This window comes from Eretmochelys imbricata, chromosome 21 (assembly GCF_965152235.1).
Source record: "Eretmochelys imbricata isolate rEreImb1 chromosome 21, rEreImb1.hap1, whole genome shotgun sequence".
NCBI lineage: Eukaryota > Metazoa > Chordata > Testudines > Cheloniidae > Eretmochelys > Eretmochelys imbricata.
Genome location: NC_135592.1, coordinates 12,632,887 through 12,657,171, shown reverse-complemented (window position 1 = coordinate 12,657,171; position 24,285 = coordinate 12,632,887). Strand labels below are relative to the sequence as shown.

Sequence of the window (24,285 nt, the reverse complement as noted above, 5' to 3'; positions counted from 1 at the left end):
CGGGGGCAGGATCGCATTTGACTTCATTAACAAAAGAAACATGAAACACTAATTGCAAGTGGTAAATGTTTATTTTTCAAATCTCGCATAAACGAGCTCAAAGAAAATGGGGTTAGAAACTTTTCTCTATACTTTAAACCTGAACTTTTTAATCATAGAAACAACCATAAAGCACCCCAGCATAGAACAAAGAACACCACTTATGATCCAAGTAGACATTCAAATAATCTTATGACACAATCTGTAATTCTTCTATTCTGCCACCTTTGTTACCTCGTGGATTCTCCCATGTAGATTCAAGCTAATGCTCTGTTACCACAGGAAGGAATGCCACACACAGGCAATAATTTCAAATATTACACTTCTTGACTCAAGAGCTACTTTTAGAAATTAGCATTGATCTGTACCATGTTGGCGGGTTTAGGTAATAGACCCTGCATGATGAAAAGCACCATCTCAAACCGACAGCTTCGCGTCATGAACACATTTGTTACCACAACAGCTGCAACATACTACAGCATTCTTTCTGCTGCTTTAGCGTGATCATAGCTTTAAACATCAAAGTAGCTGCTACGCAGAATATATCGCCACATAACCAGAGACTGAAGCTTCCTGGATATGTAACTAATTAAGAAGTTCAAATTAACATTCATAGCCAACATTTTCCAAGCTGGGTGCCAAAGACAGGCCCCCAACTTCATATCTAGGCATCTAAATAAAAGTGGCCTGATTTTCAGATGTGCTGAGCACCTGCAAATCCCCCCAAAAAGCCAATGGAAGTAGAAGGTACTCAGCACCTTTAACAAGTAGGTCACTTTTCTTTCCATGTGTATATATAGGTAGGCAACAACAATGTGTGTGTTTGTGCACTGGCATCCAGATCTCTTGACAAATGATTGATAAGGAAGTCTATACACTGTGTATTACTGCCTTCACCATTCATTTTTCAGGAATGGTATAAGGTGTGGTGGAAGGTGACTGGCTACAAGTAATACAATTTACAGAATTTGCTTTTTAACTAAATATAGGCCCAATCCAATAAACATTTATGCAAGTGAGTAACTTTACTCGTGTGCCTAGTCCCCTAAATTCAATAAGTCCTAGGTGAGTAAAATTACTAAAATGCTTACACGTTTGCAGGATCAGGCTCATTAATGTGCATCCCAAAGGAATGTTGTGAATAATCAAAATGGTCACAGAGGTTCCATTTGATCTGTCCAACCGCATCACGTGAGGTCAGTGACCAACACATCAGTACAGTCTAAGCTAAGGGATCGCTTCGTTATATACATCCCACTGGAAATGTAGTGAGAAATAATGCAAAACTTCATGAAACTTTCTAAGCAAGAACAAAATAAAGTGTGCTGTCCCCTCTCTGACGTCTCTTGGTTCTCCCATGTGTAGGCCCTGTGAAAACATACATGCCAAGGTATTAAACAACAGGCTGGGAATGCAAATGTGAGAATTATCACACCTTCTGCCTGTAACCAGAAAACATCAGGGGCCTAATCCTGCAACCTCGTGGCTTCAGTAGGAGCCAATCTCAGGAGGGAGGACTGCCAAGCTGGGCCTCAAGGTGTTTTTAAGAAAAATGGCAAATTCCTCTCCCTCCTGCTGCTGGGATGTGTCCATGGATGTGACACCATATTTACAGAGCACTGTTCAATGAACGCACGTGCTGCTTCACAAGCATGACCAGGAACAGACGGTCCCCGCTCAAAGGAGTTTGTGGTTTAATTCAGACAATACTTGCATACGGAGCACAAAGGCCTGTCCCCCCTTCTCTCTCTCTACCTGCTCAACATCCTCCTCTTGCTCAGCATGCTGCCTAAACTCTCTGACAATCCTGCGATCAACAGCATCCCCAATACGAGCCAGCTGAAGGGCCAGCTTCTGGCACAGTTCCTCTTGGCTGCTGCTCCTAGAGGGAAGAGCTGGCTGAGGAAGAAGGGTAAGGTGACCTGGATGGGGGGTGAGCACAGGTTAAACAATAGAATTGTGAAGGCAGTTGGCTCATGTTGCCTGCATGAAACATAATCCTGCCAGAGGCACCTGCAAAGGTATAATTAACAGGCATCAACAGTGCTACATTTGCCCCTCGGGGCCAGGAACATTTCCCAGTCCCAAGGAATAAACCCTCCTCTGTGTGAGACAAGGCCACTCCACCCCCCACGCCCCTCCTCGCTGAGTTCCTTCTAGGGAAATTCCCCAATAATCACTCCCTAATCTTTGGATACCAGGGACATCCCCCACATCACTCCACCCTTGGGGTACCAGGGACATCCCCCCTGTCACTCCACCCTTGGGGCACCAGGGACAACCCTCCCCGTGACTCCCTCTTGGGGTACCAGGCACATTCTGCCCCCCCATATTCCCCATACTGGACTACCAAGGACAACCCTCCCCCCACATCACTCCCCCTTGGGGCACCAGGGACATCCCCCTCCCCATCATTCCCCATATTGGACTACCAAGGACAACCGCCCCCCCCCCCCCATCACTCCCCCTTGGGGCACCAGGGCCATGCCCCCTGTCACTCCCCCCGCCCCACCAGAGAGCCCGGCCACCGCCCTCTTCTTTCTCGGATCTGATTGGCTATCGGTGTCAATCCAGTGGGCCAATCACGTTGAGGAGGGGGCGTGGTTTGGGGGCGGTGACGCTGGACGCAGGACTGGTGCGGCCCGCGGCGGAGAGGAGGTGAGCGAGAGAGCGAGGGGGGTGGGGAGCTCTGTCCCCCCACTCTGAGGAGGGGTCCCTGGGGGGCTGGGGCCGCCCCCCAATTCTGAGGGGAGTATCTGGGGGAGCTAGGACTGTCCCCCCACACACACTGTGAGGGGAGTCTCTGGGGGTGCTAGGGGCTACCCCCACTCTGAGGGGAGTCTCTGGGGGTGCTAGGGGCTGCCCCCCACTCTGAGGGGAGTATCTGGGGGTGCTAGGGGCTGCCCCCCACTCTGACGGGAGTATCTGGGGGTGCTAGGGGCTGTCCCCCCCACTCTGACGGGAGTATCTGGGGGTGCTAGGAGCTGTCCCCCCCACTCTGACGGGAGTATCTGGGGGTGCTAGGAGCTGTCCCCCCCACTCTGACGGGAGTATCGGGGGTGCTAGGAGCTGCCCCCCACTCTGGGGAGTAGTCACTGTAGGAGCTAGGACTGCCCCACACACACTGTGAGGGGGGGTCTCTGGGGGTGCTAGGGGCTGGGGCTGCCCCCCCACTCTGACAAGAGTATCTGGGGATACTAGGGCCTGCTCCCCACTCTAATAGGAGTATCTGGCAGTGCTAGGGGCTGCCCCCTACTCTGGGGAGTAGTCTCTGTAGGAGCTAGGACTGCCCCCCCCACACACTCTGACGGGAGTCTCTGGGGGTGCTAGGGGCTGCCCCCCCACTCTGATGGGAGTATCTGGGGGTGCTAGGAGCTGCCCCCCACTCTGATGGGAGTATCTGGGGGTGCTAGGAGCTGCCCCCCGCTCTGGGGAGTAGTCACTGTAGGAGCTAGGACTGCCCCCCACACACACTGTGAGGGGGGGGTCTCTGGGGGTGCTAGGGGCTGGGGCTGCCCCCCCCACTCTGACAGGAGTATCTGGGGATACTAGGGGCTGCTCCCCACTCTAATAGGAGTATCTGGCAGTGCTAGGGGCTGCCTCCTACTCTGGGGAGTAGTCTCTGTAGGAGCTAGGACTGCCCCCCACACACACACACTCTGATGGGAGTATCTGGGGGTGCTAGGGGCTGCCCCCCACTCTAATAGGAGTATCTGGGGGTGCTAGGGGCTGCTCCCCATTCTATTAGGAGTATCTGGCAGTGCTATGGGCTGCCCCCCACTCTGGGGAGTAGTCTCTGTAGGAACTAGGAGCTAGGACTGCCCCCCCACACACACACTTTGAGGGGGGTCTCTGGGGGTGCTAGGGGCTGCGGCTGCCTCCTCACTATGAAGGCTTGGGGGTGTCAAATTGTGTATCATTTACTCTTTTGCAAGGGGTGCAAAATGGTACTGAATCACGATTCTGTACTTGCACTGGTGTTGTTTTATGCTCACTTGGCAGAGATGTAAATAACTACACAAGGTGCAAGGCAGTCAATTATTTAGTGTTTAAATTTGGATTTACTGTCTATGCACAGAGTTGCAGTGGTTTAACTGGAGGTGTGATTTTTAAACCCATTGAGGGCAGGTTTACGTGCAGTTTCTGTACCAGGGATGAAGTGAGCTGTTGCCCACGAAAGCTTATGCTCAAATAAATTTGTTAGTCTCTAAGGTGCCACAAGTCCTCCTGTTCTTTTTACTTCAATTAGGGATGTTATCCTTACAGTAGTAATAATTATTCAGTGCAACCTAGTGTGGATGCAGTTTTATCAGTATAAAGGCACTTCAAACAAGTATAGCTTATTTCACGGTTATTTTGCATTAAATCAGTCAGGTTTGTTTCAATAGATCTTAAATCAGTTAGGAACAGGTTTAAACTGACCTGAAATAAAATGTGCTTAAACAAAAATAAGAATCCATGCAGAGGTGTGCGCTAGCTTTGCTAAACTGATGTAGATTTATGGATAGATAACTCCTTGTTTTGTGTATTAAAATTATCTTTAGAAAATATGTTTTCATTTTCTTCCAACCCTGCCCCTGCTAATAGTTCTGAAATATTTTTGCGTGGGTTGAGGTATACAATACTGTTATATTTATATGTGGGAAATCATAGCATAGATATTTCTAAGGCCTCTTACCTTGTGAGGTGTTCTGTGCAGGCGGGTGTCTGCACCTGTGTGGAGCCCCATTGACTTCATTGGCTCCAAGAGGTTACAGGGATTTGTCCATGTGGGACTCAAAAGGGCCCAAATCCCTGTCTGCTACAAGTTCAGTCATGTTCAGAAACTGATTTTAGCAGACACAGTTGTGTTGGACAGTGTGGTTGGTATATAACTGTGGATTTTTATTTTTTTAATCCATTGAAACCGGTCTCTGAGGAGGGGAGCAAGGGATACCGGTCTCAAACTGTTTAAATGTATACCTAATCCACCATGTTAGTAGGAACCACTTTAAAAGTAATTCTCAAAATGGCTAAATGTGTAGTGTAGATGGAGTCGAAGAGAATGGAGATAACTCTTTACTTTGTTTTGCACTCCAAAGACTGTGGTCCTAACTTCATACCCTTTTACTGGTTTATGCATTGTGCTACCCCCCACTACCTGGCCTGCATGTATGTTTAGGGAAAAGGATTGAGAAGCAGTTTTATTTCATCTGATCTGTTTGTAAATGAATTCTTACCTGGGTTTCTTGCCATATCTGCTGTCTCTTCTCTTTGACGTGTTCAGTCTTGCCTTGCTGGTAAGCATCTGAGAAAAGGGCTTCACTGCCATCAGCTTTTATGTCTGTTGTCACTTTGTGATTGATACAACATAACATTTTTGTTGGTTAGATGCAGTCTGCCATAGCTCATCAAAAACAACAACTGTATGTTTCTTTTATTGGGGTGGCGGTTTATATTCTACTAGCATAGACAGTTTGGGGGCATGCTAGGACTTGTTTATCATTTGACCTCTCCTTGAGCCACCCAGAAGTGTCTGTCACATTTTTATTAGTACTTCCTTACTACTGCCCCTTTTTACACACTGGCCTTATATCAGTGGGTGGGATTTTTCCAAAGGGTGTTAGGGATACAGATGCCCAATACCAATTTAAAGTGGGAGTTGAACACAGTTAAAAATTCCACTCCGTGAGCCTGAAGACCCTTGTACAGAAAAAAATTAACAAATAAAAGTTTAAATACTACTTTGCATTTCACAGTAAATTTCATGCCAGGATCTTACAGTGCTCTGTGAAAATTAACTAAGCCTCAGCACCACTGTTGCACAAACTGTAAACATCATAATGTAACTGTAGTGTCAGAGTCTAAGTAGGTGGCAGTATTTTATTATTTGCGTTACACTGATGACTAGAGGCCTCAACCAAGGTTAGGGTCCCATTGTGCTAGGTGCTGCACATACACGTAATAAGAGTATGATAGTTTGCGGGGTTATGTTAGTATACCCAGTCTGATTTTTGTGAATGTCAGTCTCCATTTGGAGTCCCCTTGATCGCATGCTGCACTATATACTGCTAATGCTAGGTTGCATCATCCCTCTTGTGCTGGGGGGAGGCACCAATATCTAGGTGTTTGAGCGTGAATAACAGGGACATCAAGAACCACCCAGAAATTGAATAGCTTTCCTCTAGCAATGGAGGTTACTGTCAAAGACTCATGACTAGGGCCCGACCAAATTCACAGCCATGAAGAACGCATCACAGATCGTGAAATCTGGTCTTTTGTGTGCTTTTACCTATACTATACAGATTTCACTGGGGAAACCAGTGTTTCGCAAACTGGGAGTTGCAGGCAGGTCGCAAGGTTATTTTAGGGGGGTCGCGGTATTGCCACCCTTACTTCTGCACTGCCTTCACAGCTGGGTGGCCGGAGAGTGGCAGCTGCTTACTGAGGGCCCAGCTCTGCAGGCAGCCGCGCAGAAGTAAGGGTGGCGATACTGTATCCTGCCATCCTTACTTCTGCGCTGCTGCTGGCGGTCGCTCTGCCTTCAGACTGGGCTCCTGGCCAGCAGCCGCCATGCTCCAGCTGCCCAGCATAGAAGTAAGGGTAGTACCACAGCACCCCCTACAATAACCTTGTGACCCCCCCACCCCACAACTCCTTTTTAGGTCAGGACCCCTCAGATTACAACACTGTGAAATTTCAGATTTAAATAGCTGAAATTATGAAATTTAAATTTAAAAATTCCTATGACTGTGAAATTGACCGAAATGGACTGTGAATTTATCGGGCCCTACTCATGATTCTTATCCGCTGTAATGGCTATCTGTGCCAACAGCGTGGGGCGTGGACAGAATGGAAAAGGCTGAAGGAGACATGGTGTTAAAAACTGCTTTTAAAAAGGCACTCACTCTTTCGCAAACTGGGAGACTCGCCAAGAGGAGAAGACTGAGCAAGAGGAGTGGGGTACTGGACAGTCCTGACTCTCTGAAGAAAGCTGACCAAAACCCAAAGGGCTCTCAGATGGATGAGGAAATGGAGGGAGGGTCTTGCATTCAGATGTTTGTTGTTGGTGCCCCCCACCCCCCCACCAGATCTGTAATTCTTGTGCTTGACTGAGTAAAGTATGTCCAATTACGAAATTCCTTTAAAAAGCCTGTGTGTTCCTTGCTTTAACTGTCATAGTCCCCAAAGAGTTAAACTGTAAACCAGAATACACACGAGTGGAGCTGTGGGCAGGGTGTGTTTAAGCTACTGGACAGACCTTGGGGAGGGGGTCTACACTGGCCTCGGAGTCTAGGCCTGTGGGGCCCCACATCCTGAAAGAGATGCTACACAAGGGTTCAGCACCCTGGGATTATAGGGGCCAGATTTAGCTGCAGTGTCTAGATGCTGATCAGACCCAGTAGGCCTGGAAATATGTGGGATCCAAAGATTGGATGCAATACAGCAAGCCTGGTATCTGACCACAATGAGGGAACTCAGCCAGTGCCGTAACATATAGGGGGTTGGACTAGATGACCTCCTGAGGTCCCTTCCAACCCTGATATTCTATGATAGCATCCCCATCCTGAAGATCTTAGAGTCTAAATAGACAGCACAGGTGGGTGAGGCTCTGTGGCCTGCAGTGTGCAGGAGGTCAGACTAGATGATCATGCTGGTCCCTTCTGACCTTAAAGGGTAGGAGAAAGAGAGATTAATTAACTTGCTCAAGCATGCACAGATGGTCTGTGGCAGAGCCAGGAACAAGATCTAGATCTCGTGTCCCATTTCAGTGCCTTAACCATGAGACCATCTTTCCTCAGTGTGTTGCACTGTTGAGTAAGTCAGGCAATTGGAATAATATCTCGTGCTGAAGATGAGGCTAGCTTAGCAATGGTAAGAGACTATGAATTGTTTGGTCTCATACCCATTGCTGGTAGGAGGTGACATGGACTTGGTATAAGTTATTCCCTCCTGCGTTGGAGGGTCTTGGGACTTGTCCATATTTCTTGAAGAAAATCAAATTGTTTGGAGTGTTTTAACAAAAGGCCTGACTAAAACTTGATACAACTAGACAACAATCTCTCTGAAAGGCAGTCTCTGAGATAGTAGTTAAGCATTTGTAAGACCACTATTAATAATTGTTAACATGTTTTTGTACCTGGACGTGCAACCACCCTAGGCTGTGTCTACACTACATAGCCTGTGCTGACATGGCTACAGTGGCCTGGCTATGCTGGCTGAGCCTCCTAGTATATACACAATACATTGTGTGTACACAATGTGCACCGATAGGAGGCGGCGTTCTGCTGAGATAGGAACACCACCACTTCAAACAACGTCCATTATGCCAACAGAAGCCGCCTTCTCTCCATATAGCTGCGTCTACACTGGGGGTTTTATCAGCATAGCTATGTCACCAGGAGGTGGTTTTTTTTTTGTTTTTTTTTTAACACCCTTGACTGTTACTGATATACCAATTAAAATGTCAAGTGTAGACCAGGCCCGGGAAGGTGTTTTCTTTTTTTGTGTAAGCTAACACAGGGTAAAATCTTAGTGAAGACAAGGCTGTTCATAGTTTTCACACATTAGCAAGGACACTGGGAACTTACACTGGCATAGCTATACCTATCCCTCCTACATAGCTACCGCCGCTCGCAGGGATTGGAGGAATTAAGTAGACGAGAGAGAGAGAGTTCTCTGCCATCAGCTTAGAGCATCTCACTAGCAGCATAAGCTCTGTAGTGTAGACATAGCTGTCGTGTCAGTCAAATGACTTGGACAGATGTGTCCTCTCTAAGTTGGTTTTACAGGGGGTGTAAATCAGCACAGAATTAGGCACAGAGGGAATAAATGGATTGAATGGGACCAAATTAATCTCTAGTATAAAGTGTCTGGGTTTACCCCATGTGAATATCACTTATCGGTGTACATCTTAAGGTACCAGAGTGTTGTTTAGTTCTTGGCTGTGGGGATTAAGAGAGCTAAATTTGTCCAAGGTAAATCCAACTAACATTTTATACTATCCAGATTAATTTGACAGTGGAATAACCTGCCAAGGGAATATGTAGAAGTAATAGAAACAAGTGTAGACATATTTCAGTGGAATCCCTGTTAGGTCTCTATGAATACTTTTTTACAGTGGCACATAAGGGTTTGGAATAAATGATCCAACAGCAGCTTTTTACTCTAGCTGGGAGTGCCAACATCATTCTTCTCCTACATTGGCGGGACGTAGCATTATAACATCCCATTTTAACAGAACTTTCTCAAAAGAGACTTCTGTGATTTTTTTTTTAAGTAAATAACTTACACATTGGACATGTTCTGGAACTTCCTCTTTCTGCTTAATGCTTTATTTCACAATTGCAAAACAGTTTATTGCAAAGCAAAACCTAATGAATAAAGCTTAACTGTTCCTATAATGAACACAAGGTGGCAGATAAAACCAACTCCAGAACAGCCTAACTTGGATCTTGGTATTCCTCTGCTACCAATAATTCATTTCATTTGGAAATCTGTTCCCATTTTGTTGCTCTCTTCCAAATAAAACTTGTCAGAATATGCTTGTGAAGTAGGCTGTCATCTGTCTAATCTGATTAAATTTATAATGTGCCCATTACTATGGTCTCTGAGCTCCTTTTTGCCCGAGTGGAATGACATACTTCAGTTTAAATGGACTATCCTAAGTTACAAGTAAAAGCTCAAAATGAATGAATATTATGCCATTTTGACATATAATGTCCAATTGTACCTTCACGCCTCTCTCTGTTGTTTTATCAAGGCTGTGTTTTGTTTTAGGACGGTTTGTGGCTGGGATGATTTAGTTGGGGTTGGTCCTGTTTTGAGCAGGGGGTTGGACTAAATGACCTCCTGAGGTCTCTCCTAAGTCCAACCCTAATCTTCTATTATTTGGGAATGATTTGGGGCAAAACCGAGATCTGTAACTTGGGGCAAAGTGAGCTACCTTTTGTGTTGGTTTGAAAGAGAAGGGGCAAAGGAGAGGTAAAAAGGGAAAGATGGGTAGAGGAAGGGGCAAGATTTAAAAAAAAGAGATGAGTATACAACAGGAGATTAATTATTATTTATAAGTAGGGTTGGCAGAATTCCATTTTTATTTTATTTTTTATCATTTTGACATTTTAAAGCTTTTCTAACTGTTAAAACACAAAGTGTTAACAACACATGTCAAAATTTTGTCCTTGCATCAAAATCTAATATGTTCTCAAGCAACAGGTTTTGTTCTTTTTACTTTGCTTATCAGTAAATTTAGATTATTATCGCTGAAAATATTTTTCATTGGTTTGTGGGTACAGTGAAATCGATGTTTATCGACATTTACGATAAATCTAATCCTTCCAAGCCTATTTGTGTGTTAATTTTTCATGAAAGCAAAGATACAGTGAAACATTAGAAGAGAAGGAGCAAAGTCATGGAAAAGAAATAAAGATGTGACAGAAACAGCAATTAGGTTAGTGAAATTTGTTTTATTTATACATCTTGCTTTTAACATTATTGTTGTGTTTTTCTGGAAAGTGTCCCACAGTTCTCTTCTTTAGGGGAGGGAGATGAAGGCTAAATGTTTTTGGATGAATCTGCAGTCATAGGTCTAAGTAACATTTCCACACTTAATACAACCCAGACTTAATAATTTGATATGGACATATCCTACTCTAACAGAGGGTGCGTTGTAAAGGTTAGTTGGCTGTTTGTTGCAAGAGTAAAAGGTTGAATTGTACAAGGTACAAAGTCAGACACACTGGCACAGATCTAGTTGAGCGCCCCCTGCTGAATTCTGGGTCCCACCATACAAGACCCATGTGCCCATGAGCTTTCCTTGGGCTGGGTAGGCGCCAGCATTGTCTCCAGCTCCTCTGGCATGCTCCCTGGGCACACACTGTTACCCCTTCACAGAACTGGGACCTCATGGACCAGCTGCCCCAACCCCCAAAACCACCACCCCCAGACACCCGCATTGCTTAAACACATCCTTTCCTGAGCTTCCAACCTTGTGGACATTCTGGGTTACAACGTACCACTTTAGGAAAAGTTGAAACACACAACACAGAAACTTTGCAAAAGGTTCCAAAACTAATAATTCTTTAGTTTAGATGGCACAAGCAATATAGCTATCTAGATGAAATGATAAAACACCCCAGTTTCTCAGGTTGAGTTTTCTCACCGCTCTTGAGTGTTCTTTGGGATTTGGTCAGAGTTCTTGTGGATCCCCATCCTGCACATGGTTTCTCTGAATCATGCAGCCAGCTTCCTTCTTCCTTGGCTGGTTTAGCCATTAGCTATTTCCTCTGCTATGAAAGCATGCCCCTTTGTTCCTCTCTTGCCCCAAGTTTCCTTATAGTGTATTTAAAACAATGTTCTGTCACCTCTGTCTCTTTGTTCTCCTGTTTGGGGATTTTTCCACTCTCCATTTCTCTGACCCTGCAGATAAAGCTGATCAAAATGGTTTTCCAGCTCAAGCGTGCTCCCTACGATTTCTTTTGTTTGTTCAGTAGCTCCTTCCAGACAGGGTACGTAATAATGTGTCAGGGACCTCATCAACACATGGCTGAGTCATTAGACATTAAGGCATTCAATGACACAGCAATTACATCAAATTAACTACAATTCCTAAATCATACATAGATTCCCCAAATCGTCACAGAGACAAATAAAGACTGGGGAGAGAAGCACTGTTTCAGGACAGGGAGAAGTGGGAGAGCAATTATGTACCTTGCATCTGGATTGTAACTGCTCTGTAGCTAAATCATGGTATGGAGTCAGATTTATTCTTCATCATATATGAATTTGCCATTAATAGTTTAATGGAACAATAATGCAGTTTCTAATTATCTTTCAGAAAATGAGAGACCACAATTTCAGAGCCAGATTCTGCCATTTTAATGTTGGGTGTAGTATCTTACTCCATGAATAGCCTCACTGAAATCAGTGGGGCTACTTGCAGAGTCAAGTACTGATCAGTGTGTGTAAAAGTAGCAGAGTTATGCCTAATTCCCATGATAGATTAGGAAAAAGCATGAAATGGTACAGTGGAAATCTGTTCTTGTGGCCATTGTCATGGGAAATGGTATATGTGCAGTACATTCTCCCTGCAGTCTTGTCATCTTTCTTGTATGCAGTGATCTGGCAACATTATGTGACTGACAGATTGGATGGATGTTTTGATTTGAGGATGCTTTGCATTTCTCATTCATAGAACTCAAAGCCCTTTAGAAAAATAGGTAAGCAATATTAGCCCCATTTTACAAACAAGATAACTAAGGCATAAGAGTTAAATGATTTGTCCCAGCACACACAGCAAATCAAACAGTGGCGTTAGAAGGAGAATCCAGATCTCTCAACTCCTGGCCCACTGGTCCAGTCCATCAGCTGCCATCATCAATTGCCATCACATTTCCTAAACTTCAGCTACAGAAGAGCTGTGAGACCAGGGTGAATTTCAAAATGGCCTATCAACGCTGTCCATATGTGAAAAACTTGGTCTTTCTTGTGTTGGTGAAAGGCTCCCTTTAACTATTGCAAATATTTTTATAGTAATAATCATTGACTATAAAAAGAACAGGAGGACTTGTGGCACCTTAGAGACTAACAAATTTATCTGAGCATAAGCTTTTGTGAGCTACAGCTCACTTCATCAGATGCTCACGAAAGCGTATGCTCAAATAAATTTGTTAGTCTCTAAGGTGCCACAAGTCCTCCTGTTCTTTTTGCGAATACAGGCTAACACGGCTGCTACTCTGAAACCAATCATTGACTATAGTCATCCATCTTGGATAGTTTAGACATAACAACTCCTACGTCTTGGCAGAGGGTTAGACTAGATGACTCTTGTGGTCCCTTCTTACCCTGTGATTCTATGAATCTATTTTTAAAAGTGGTATTTGTAAGAAAATGTTTATTCCGTATACAACATGTTTTAATGTGACTGTTATTCTTGTGCGGTATATTTAGATACCATTGTGTAACTGGAGTAAGAGATCAAACAAAAGGGCAGCGGATAGTGACAGGAAGGAGAGAAACCTTGTCTGAGCTGTGAATATAATGGCTGCAGTTTTTTTGTAGAAGTTACTAGTAGAACAGGAAGATACAGTTTATCTGGGCAAATTTTACAACCGTCTCCCAGGTTATGCATAAGTAATTCCATCTATGGGAACAGCTCAGTTTATGTAGAGTAAATGGGGAAGGAAAACAGAAAATGAAGAGCCTTAAACCTTTATAAAAGCAGGAGGATTTGTTCTTCCATACTGTTCTGCCTGAGAATGGATTAAAAGCATGTTGTTATATAACACCCTGTCGCAGGAAAGTTTACTACAGTCTAGTCTTATCTACAGTAGTAGTTAATAATTATGAATGAGTTCCCCTAATCTACTGATATTAACAGTTTGGCACACATTTGAAAACTTTCTGTAGTCTAATGCTCATTGGGATGACTGGTCTTCATCAGGCGAGTGATTGTGATTGCAATACAGACCCAGGAGACAGACGCTCACCGTATCAAAGGCATTCTAGACAGACAAGGTAAAAACATGTCATATTTTGTTACATTTGTTTTGAGCCACACTTTACTTTTGAAAGAGCATGTGTCATTGATTTAATTCAGTGTTTTCCTAGATCTTGTAATCCCGTGGAAAATGGATAAACTGATCATGATTTAAATTATACTCTATGTTCGTCAAATATGCTGTTGTAGGTACAGAATATTAATGACTTAATTCAGCTGTAGTTTCAATGTTATCAGTATATGTGTACAGTATTTTTCCCCTGAAGGGTGTTTTCTAATTGCTATTCATTGCATTTTTTTTTAGTCACTGCACTCTTCCCCTTCCCTTCAGACTGACCTAGTGACCAGTGTTGAGAATCATTAGCTAATTCCGTGATCTTCAGATCACAGATGGTTCAGTATACATTTGCTGAAAGTTTTAGTTTTGTAGTAGATGAACTGTTCAAAATTTCTCTAACAGTCAAGTGGAACAGGTTCCTTACATTAAGGTCAGTTTCACTAATCCACCAAATTTCTAATGGATCCGTTCGTATGGTCTGTTCATTAATGCAATGTTTCGGTGGATTTGAGCTCGACAGGTTTTAGGTTTTTTCCCCTAATACTACATATCTGTGGTGTAAACAGGTAGTACAGAAGTGCTTAAAATCTTCATGTATCGTCAGTGTGATTCAAGGCCATTCATTCTCATGCTTTACTAGTCGAGCAAAGTATTGACCATATATGTATTTATGTATGCTACCAGGCACTATATTGGGCAGGTGGGGAACACATTTAAACGCTATCCCAAACTGTCTCTTGCAGCTATTATGAAATGTTGCTTGGAGAGATCAGACTTATTAAAAACCATTTTTAAAAGCTGTGTTTGAGACTGTCGCTACCCAATCTTGACCATGATTTCTAAAACTGATTTTAATGTGGCTTAGCATTTGTATAGTCTTTTACACCATTTTATCCCAGAACCGGTTTAACCTGTGTTTCAAATAGCTCCAGGAAGCACTGTATTAATTTTAAAAGGTTGGGTTGTTTTTTTTTATTCTACTGAGGTTAGAATCATAGAATAGAATCATAGAAGATCAGGGTTGGAAGGGACCTCAGAAGGTCATCTAATCCAACCCCCTGCTCGAAGCAGGACCAATTCCCAGTTAAATCATCCCAGCCAGGGCTTTGTCAAGCCTGACCTTAAAAACCTCTAAGGAAGGAGATTCTACCACCTCCCTAGGTAACGCATTCCAGTGTTTCACCACCCTCTTAGTGAAAAAGTTTTTCCTAATATCCAATCTAAACCTCCCCCACTGCAACTTGAGACCATTACTCCTTGTCCTGTCACCTGCTACCATTGAGAACAGTCTAGATCCATCCTCTTTGGAACCCCCTTTCAGGTAGTTGAAAGCAGCTATCAAATCCCCCCTCATTCTTCTCTTCTGTAGACTAAACAATCCCAGTTCCCTCAGCCTCTCCTCATAAGTCATGTGTTCTAGGCCCCTCATCATTTTTGTTGCCCTTCGCTGGACTCTCTCCAATTTATCCACATCCTTCTTGTAGTGTGGGACCCAAAACTGGACACAGTACTCCAGATGAGGCCTCACCAATGTCGAATTAAACCATTATTAATGCAGGATTTATATTATTCCCTGGTCTTACAATGAGTTTCCATGCCATTTGATGTTACTTGCCATTAGGATGACTGCCCCTCTAGTAGGGTGAGAAATAACTTTAAAAAAACAATAGTAATAATTTCTTGTGAATTTAGTGCTGATGCAGAACACCAGATTGACAGCTGTTGGATTCAAATCCTCCATTTCTCCACAGAACAAGTGGAGCTTTGACAGTCGCCATGCCAACTTCATCATGCTTCTCTACCAATGCACCTCAGCTCTGCACGGGAGGGGCCATCCACCACTAGCAGTGAGAGGGTGTTTAGGCTTCTTGCCCATTTAGGCCTCCGTCTCTCTGTTGAGGCTGCCAACAAGAAGGCCAGTTAGTGGTGGTGACAAATGTGGACGTTTGTCCCATTAGCAGCTGGCCTGAGAACATCAAACTGATTTCACACAAGCCACAAAACAGCCATTAGATGGCAACAATTTTTGGCATGACTAGCCTGTCCTGGATTAAAATCTGGAATTGAGGAGGAAAGAGAGATTCTATACATTACGAATCTCCTGAGCTATCCAGGCTCCTCCGTAAAACCTATTTTAAATTAAATCTTTTACATAGGTGTCCCGGCTTATACACAAGACGTGCTTCTCAACATGTGAACCCATCAGACAGCTGAGCAGAATGGTGCAGCTTTCCTTATAAGGCAAGAAGTTTTAAAGATCAGATTTTCCTTTCATCCTTCCCCTGTGAGGTAAGGACTCTCAAAACAGGCCTTAATTTGGACCCAAAAATTGGCATAAAATGAACGTTGTTAAAACAGCTAAATTTAAAATGAGCTTAAATGGATTGTGTTGTGTTCTGGAGTACACTAGAGTTCAGCAACTTTTAGTTTCAAGAGCAACAGTATTGAGAAACCACTGTGGGCACCACTTAGTTGTCACTTTATATAGGCACCTATTTATGTGTGTTGGAGTAGGTATCGTCTTGGATTGCTTGGTTTTGGTTTTGCACAATTTTGTCTTTGTGGATTTCCAACAACAGATTTCCCAAGAGATTTTGCTAAAAACAGTTATGCTAACTAAATATTTTTACGTGAGAGGATATTTATTAGTCCTATAAATAAGGATGTTATGGAAATATTCCTAGAAAGCATATATTATTTATAAGTGTGCTACGTCAAATGTTTGTTCAGTCATGTAAACAAAGCCAGAGGTCTGTTGCCAGTGCACTGTCGTAAAGCTTAGCTATTATGAAACAGGGAGCAAAACACTTCCAGCTATTAAAAACAAAGAGCCAAATCCTCGGCTGTTGCAAATTGGCTTAACACCGTTGTTTGGAGCTCTGCAGATTTACCCCAGCTGAGGCTGTGGCCCCAGAAAAATAAATCCACAAAACGTGTGATGTTTCCCCGTGACAGCTAGAATTGTGCTAAATAAAACTGTTGTGGTCATCTCGTACCGGAGTAAACAAAATATCACTTACACAGTTTGTCAACACTACCCATACTTTTAAAAATAGACTTACAGTCTTTTTTTGCTTTTTATAATGGTGTCACTTTGGCATTCGCTTGATTCAGCTGGTTATTCCTAGAGTGCCCACTCTAGTGACTGCTTTATCCTTTTACACTCAGAACTTTTTCTCTACTCATTCAGAAGCCCTTGTTTTTCAAGTTACAAAGCCTTTGATTTCAGAGGCATTTCAGTTAAGCAATATGGTATTTCCCTGGCTTGCTTTCAAGAAATCTAAGTATGCTCCAGTGTCACAAGGGGTTTCTGCAATTAATAGCCGCACTATCTTTGACATCATTTTCTAGAATCTGCCTTTTTATTTTTGTTTTTTCTCACGTAGTTGGTTAAAAATCAGTGGCAGTTAGAGAGCAGCAGCTGAGACAGGAATGAGTTAGCAGTTACTTATTGGGATTCCTTCCAAGGAGAGATGGTGGCTTTTTAAAATCTTTTTAAAATAAGAGTCTAGGAGAGTAACTATTGTATGCTGAATCTGAGGGGGAACCATCGAAAGACACTTCATAAAAAAACAAAAATCTCAATAAGTGATGAGAAGAAATTAAGGATTTTTTAAAGGTTGTCTTTAGAGATTTTTCTCATATAACAGATACATAAAAATCATTTGGCTATTAAAATATTTTAACATGTTGCAAATTATTAATACATTGGTCCTGATCTGCCTTTATTTACGCTGTTTCACACAGGTGTAACTCACTGACTTCAATGAAGTCACTTCTGGTTATCTGTGATGTGAGAGGAAGGGTCCTGTTTTAGTTGTACTGTGCAAATATGTGTGAATGTTACAGTTTGCACTAAATACATACATGTCAAAACTTTGAAAGCAGCTGTACATTAATAGTACTGTAATAGCAATGACCTGATATCAAATATTCATAATTATAGTCCTTGCTTCTTCAGGGTGACTGTGATTATAGACATAATAAAACTTGAATTGCCTAAAATAAAAGTATGCTCCTTGACTTGCACCTTTCACATTTTAAAAATTTCCCCTGGTTGATTAGTCCTTTATAGGCACTGCACAATTTGTTCCCAAAACAAAAATACTACTTAATATTCACAATACAATTCAAAGCACGTTACAAAAATGGGGTTAGTAAATTAATGACAAGCACCTAAATTTTATATGTCCGACATTTTGATTTTTTTAGATAAGCTTTGGTTTTTTAAATTAAAGTGAATCATGTATCTAGTGTGTGTTTAACAGTGCATTCAGATTTAAAATTTACCTGCCAGAATAGCCATGTGCTTTACCACTGATATGAGTCAGAACAAAAATTGTAACTTCTTCACATCTTATAATATTGTCTTGAAATGCAAATATTTTACCATTAATTTTGGCAGTAAAAGACCAGTTCTGTAGTTCTTGTCAATGATATTTGCATCTGATTCTTTCTGAGAAATCCAGTAAAGTCTTACATTAAAGTATCTAGGAACAACAGAAGTTTTTGAATTGGGGCCTGATTTTCTAAAGGGTAGAAGTTCAGAACCACATGCAGTAACGCCTGTGCAATTGTGTGTCCACGTACTGCTGGTGTGTGTGAATCAGGTATTTGTAGCTCTCTTGCTCGGTGTCTAAATTGTCATTTGCATACGCAGTTGTCTGATTTATCCACAGTAATTGTGCATGCATATTGGAACCATGATCCAAATCCAGTGGAGTCAATGAAAAGGCCCAGGATACATCATTGCATGTGTATTTATGTGCGTGACTGCATGCTTCTGCCCTCTTCAAAATTTGACCCTTAATTCCTTAATATCTGGATTTAGCATTTGTAGTGAGAGAGTGGGCTAGGGTATGCTGTAAAGTGACATTGAAAACCTAACCATACGGGATCAGGAGCTGCAGTTTTCCTATTGGCTACTAGTGGAAAACCAACACAAAACAGGTGTCCAAAAGAATGTTTTAAAGCATCAGGCTTGGAAGAATGTTATTTCGTAGCCATCTGTCCATATTTAAATTAAATGTACATATTCTTGCGTATGCAAACATTCTCTTTCTCTCCCTCTGGCGGGGGTGTGTGTGTGTCTCTCTCTCCTATATATGCTGGGCATGGCAAGGTCTTTTAATTTGAAATATTAACATGAATCAGACATCTGGGTTTTCGGGGAGGAGCATTTGTCGCTGCAGCATAAACAGTTTAAACTCTGGAGCTTCTTTATGACTTAGCTTTTTCCTTGTATTAAAGGTGGATTTCAGATTTCAGAGAGCTATCAGGAACATATGAACTGACAGTAAGTAATTGGGTGTATTTCATTTGTCTGTCATAATGAGTGTTTGTGTGAGAGCTTTACTCCAAGGTTAGAAATAGAATCATGCGTGTTTCTTTCTGGGGTTTTAAATGCTGCAGTTAGGCAGAGTCTAGAATACACGACTTTTCAAATATAGACTGTTGCTCTTCTGGAGTTTTCCCATAGAGATCGTATAAAGAAGGGGGTTCCCCGAAATGTTAATGTAAAATCTCAATCTGTAGACTAAGATATTCTTATGAACTGAAACAAAGTGCCGATGGTTACTAAGGAAGAGAATGCAAAAGAGAAAATGCCATTTTAAAATATAAAGGGATTTTTAAAAATCTTGCTTTATGCTATGCTGAAGTGTAACGTGAGTTTCTGTAGGGCTTGTAAATAGGTCTGTTCACAGAACACAGGATAAAACATCGTGTTATTGATCCCCTTGTGATCCTTTAGTAAAAAGCTTTTATGTGAGGGTTTTTAGGTTTATCCAGTAATATAAAGGTGTAGGATTGTTAATTAAAGTCTCTGGTTGTAATTCTGACCTCTTACACCCATGACTGTATATGTGAAAGCAAAATTTGTTTTCTTGAGTCAAAATGTGGACAAAACTCTTATATTTGGAGCAGCTTCATTTTCATTGGCCCTTTCCCCTAATCTAGTAATAACCCAGGTTTCCTTTTCCGTCTGGCTGGGAAAGAGGTATCACTTTCTGAAGTAATGAGGCTAACTTTAAGTGCGAATTTATTTCAAAGATGATTCTTTCACGTAGTGATTGTTACAAGCATTTATGAAACTCCCGTTCGTGTGGTATATTAATGCCCTTTACAAGGGTTAGGCTTAAGAGCAAACATTTCTCAAAGGATTAATCCCCAAATAATGTAAACAATGGAAACAGCCTTCATATGGTGGTACCCCTGCACCCGTCCACGCATCATTGGTAGCATTGTCAGTTCTTGGGCAGACGTAAATGTGTGTGGCGGGATATTGGCCAGGAGTGTTACTGAGGCATTTTGGCTTTTTTTGAGGCATTCGGTATAGATCACTGTCAGATGTCTAGATGGATCGTAGTCTGTTCTAGTTTGGCAATATCCTGTGGTCTGCTTGTTTTGGAAAAGTTCGCAGTAATCATAGAAATGCAGGGTTGGAAGGGGCCTTGAGAGGTCATCTAGTCCATCCCCAACACTGAGGCAGGACCAAGTAAACCTAGAGCAGCCCTGGTCAGTGTTTGTCCAACCTGTTCTTAAAAACCTCCAGTGATGAGGATTCCACAACCTCCGGTGGAACCCTGTTCCAGAGCTTAACTATGTTTATAGTTAGAAAGTTTTTCCTACTATCTAAGCTAAATCTCCCTTGCTGCAGATTAAGCCACTACTCCTTGTCCCGCCTTCAGTGAACACGGAGAACAATTGGTCAGCGACCTCTTTCTAATCGCCCTTAACATATTTGAAGACTGTGATCATCCCCCACCTTCAGTCTTCTTTTCTCAAGACTAAACATGCCAATTTCTTTCATCCTTTCCTCATAGGTCATGTTTGAGGATAATGAAGTAGCTTTGTGGTTGTTTACCGCTTCAGCAGCATTCTGAATAGATAGCGAGCAGGGAATTGCATTTGCCAAGGCCAGAGAAAACAAGGTTGCAGTAATTGAGACAGGAGCGTTTAGCTGCGTGGATGGCTAGGAAAGGCTGTGCTTTAGCCATGTTGTACAGAAAGAAAATGCAAGATGTAATCATAGCCTGGATGTGAGGACCTAGAGAGAGGTCAATGTTCAGGCCGATGCTCAGCTGATGGGCCTGAGAAACAGGCAGGATTGTGGTGCTGTCCACAATGATGGAAAAAGGAGGTAGGGTAGAAGGCTTGGGGGAAATATCGACGAGGAAATGGCAGAGAGACAGGCTGAGATTTTAGCCCGGTCGGTAGGAAACAATTCTGGAGTGACGTGGTACAGCTGTGAGTCATCCACACAGGGAGGTAGTTGCATCGGTTTGTGGATGAGATTGCCCAGGGATAAGGGGGCCGAGGACACAGCCCTGTGGAACCCCCAGAGAAAGTTGGAGTGGGGTGTCGAGAAGGATCCTCGTAGGGACATGCTGAAGGAATGATTAGAGAGGTAAGAGGAGAACCGGGAGAGGACAAGGGAAGACAAGATTTCAAGAACACACAGTCAGTGGCGTCGAGGAGGAAGAGGATGGAGTAGGTTCTGAACTTTCGCTAGGGAAAGATCACTGGAGACTTTGGCAAAAGCAGTCTCAGTGGTGTGCCCCAAATCTCTGCCTTCCTGGAACCTTCCCTTCCCATACCGTCGGACCCTCCCTACACTCTCCAACCTTTTCCCTCCCAATATCCCCCACTCCCAGGTAACCTGGATCTCCTCCCCAACCTACAGCACCAATGCTGGGCCCTCCACCCACTTTTCCCCATTCCCAGTCTCCCACTCGCCCAGGCCCTCCCTCCCACCCACTGCCAGTTCCCAGGAACTCCTATTCCTGGCTCCCTCCCTCCCTCTTCCTTCCACTGTACAGACCTTCCTATATTCCCTCTAGTCCTAAACTTCCATGCACCCTCCCTTCCTCCCACTGCTTTCAGCCCTCCCTGCTTTGTGGCATGACAGGAGTACCAGCTCCCCATCTTCTTCTCCCCTCCCACTGCTCACTCTTTTCCCAAGCACACCTGAAAGCATAATTAGTTCTATACAATTAAATGAGTCCCAGTTAATTTTCATTGTGTGTTAAGTCCTCCTGCTGATCATGTGATGCCAAGAAAACTCTGAAGATTCTGTTTCCTCTGTTTCTGTAGAGAATTGATATAACTCCCAATAATAATAATAATAATTGTTTTGCGTGTAAACATCCAACCATCAGTGGGAGAACAGGATGTTTCAGTGTTAAAGGTTAAACTGGCAAAACATGGCCCTTAAATCATGGTGTGGATGTGCTATGTTAAACCACTAAAGCCATATTCCAGAGCATAGTTTCAGATTACATTTGTAGAAACAGTGAATTTCTATTAGGACTCAAATAAATGAGAAATGCAATAAACTTTGCTAACAGTAAAGTACTATACGCAGAATAGAGGGAAACAATCAGGCATTTCATCAGACTTTAAAATGTAAAGTCTGTTACCAGAATTTTTGGGATTTACTGAATTGCATGAATCCTGGTGGACATTCTTTCCTTCTATAATTCTAACACTGTTGGCAAAATGAATCCACTGTGTATTAATAGAGCTCTTTCATAAAAAAGGAAAGTCATTTTGTAATGTGTGTGCATGCTGCTTCATACTGTAAAAGTGCCCTTTTATTACCTGATTGTGATTGTGACTTTAGCAAAAGAGAAATTTCAATGTGCCATCTAGCATGTATCACAAAAACTATGTAAAAAGAGCCATTGTAGTATCAAGATATATTTGAGATGTATCTTTGTTGTTTGCTTTGGATCTGATTGCATGAATTACGAGAGAAGAGGAGAATGTGCAATGTTTTGTACATAAAAATGTGCTCCAGGTAATTTTGGGCTGTCACGATCAGGGTCGTAGCTAATAATTTGCAGTTTGTACGTATGTTGGATCTACTGTTCCTTGGTCTAAATTAATATATATGTAATCTCCTGAAGTTCACACCCAAGATGCTCATTAGCCGACTGTCCTTGTTAAAACAAAGCAATCCTGTCAGTCACCATAAAAGATTCCACAGAGAATTAAACATTACACTTTGTAGTATATGCCTATCTACAGGACACCTGGGGTAACTTCTGTCTTCAGTTCAAAAGAGAAGGAACTAAGAAGCAAGGGCTATGTCACTGCTGTTGTGCTTGTGTGTAGAGATCTGCACGTGACGGAGAGATTCACTTCATGTGAAGTACTGTACCATCACAGCGTTCCACAAAAATGTGAAAAATCCTCTATTTAAAGAAAAAAATCCACCAGCCCCAACAATGCCTGGCAGTATGCCTCAATCTGAATCCTTCTCATGCCGTCAGATATTGCTTACAGCACAAACAGGGCTCTGCCATCACTATCTGCTCATTGCATGTTCTCTATTAAGTCACATAAGTTTTCCCCCTCTCTCTAGCATTTGACAGAGGGATTCTTTTGACTGGCCCTTTTGGGTGTTCCTCCAGCTGCCAGTGGCACACCTGCAGATGCTCTGGCCTTATTCTTAACACATGTCCCAAATATTTCCATCTTCTTTTTTGGTTGATATTAATTTTGAATCGTCATACTGCTAAAGCATGTAGTATTAACAAAGTTTTTTGTCTGAGAATTTCCTAAACGTTTATAAACATTTTACAGTTGTTTAGTGACAGGAGGCCCTGTGGATCTGAGAAACTGTTCAGACCGTGGAACTTAGCTGAAAATAAGGACTACAGTTTGAAAGCAGCAGTCAAAGGCATTGTAGGTCACAAAGCAAAACGAAATTCCTTCACATAGCTCACATGTGTAAGAATTTGTTGTCCAGAATTACGAAGCATTCTAGAGAGAGTATTGTGCAATTTATGATTGTGTAATGTTCATAACAAGGCTAAAAATGGAAAAAGGCAGCATTACAGGGCAGGCATATCGAAGGCAAAAGATTATGTAGTGGCTCTGCATTTTTTTTTTTAATTATTGAAGGAAGTGAATTGTTTTTCAATAATGAATATTTGAAGTAATTACATATTAAATATTTGGAATAACCGTTGGCAATAAAAATATAAAAGCTCAAACATCATCAATGTTATTGTGTGCTCAGATTGTGCAGAAGTTTCAGTAACAGTAGCTTCAGCTTTGTAAGAAGTCACTTTTTTGCTGTATGTATTTGAGAGGCAATTAGTTTTTTCTGTTTAACAATAGCTCCACTTACTGACTGCAGGCTGAGAATCAGTGTGATTTACACACTGCATAATATGGTATTACTGCAAGACAAAAACCTCCCTCTGTTAAAAACCATATATTACTGGCACTGAACTTGGAGCCATGGACTCACTTTTATGCTTGAGTGGATAAAGAATGATAGGTTCATGTTCATTCAGACTAGCTTTTTTGAGTGACAAATAGAAAAGCAGACTTTTCTCCCTCTTTATTAGTTTGATACAATTTACTGTGAAGATTTGTTTTTCTGATGTCGTTTTCGTATGTGTCATGCACAGAAAGGAGCAAAGTTCAGAAAAGGTAAGGAGCAGAAACAATATAGCAGGTTTCGATTTCTCCCAAGCCCACTGAAACCCCTCTGCACCAGCTCCATTTTGCTTATTATGACGGCAGGGGCACCCAAGGTACAGCCTGAGAATCAGTGCCGTCTGGTGATACCTCCAGTTTCCTATATTTTAGCTACTAGATATGATATATATGATACGATATGGGGAGCCTAATAATTTTAACCAGCCAAAACTCCAGAAGTTTGATTCTGATCTAATTTACATCAGTTGAACTCCAT

At 42.4% G+C, this 24,285-nt stretch overlaps 1 protein-coding gene across 12 annotated transcripts in view; it reads left to right on the top strand.

Moving 5' to 3' along the window:
- The first annotated feature begins 2,654 nt into the window (after positions 1 to 2,654).
- The window catches only part of KCTD20 (potassium channel tetramerization domain containing 20), a 41,353-nt gene continuing 19,722 nt past the window's right edge, over positions 2,655 to 24,285 (top strand). For 3 of the 12 annotated variants that reach the window (XM_077839125.1, XM_077839118.1, XM_077839116.1), the window contains exons 1-4: positions 10,384 to 10,468; positions 13,426 to 13,533; positions 15,731 to 15,863; positions 18,825 to 18,870. Coding sequence is in view for 2 of the 12 variants with exons in the window: in XM_077839114.1 (XP_077695240.1) it covers positions 13,430 to 13,533 (104 nt within the window). In the remaining 10 variants the exon portion in view is untranslated. Of the gene's footprint in view, positions 2,698 to 10,383; positions 10,469 to 13,425; positions 13,534 to 15,730; positions 15,864 to 18,732; positions 18,871 to 24,285 lie in introns of those variants that run through there. The other 9 variants (XM_077839119.1, XM_077839117.1, XM_077839121.1 and 6 more) reach the window with 8 other exon arrangements.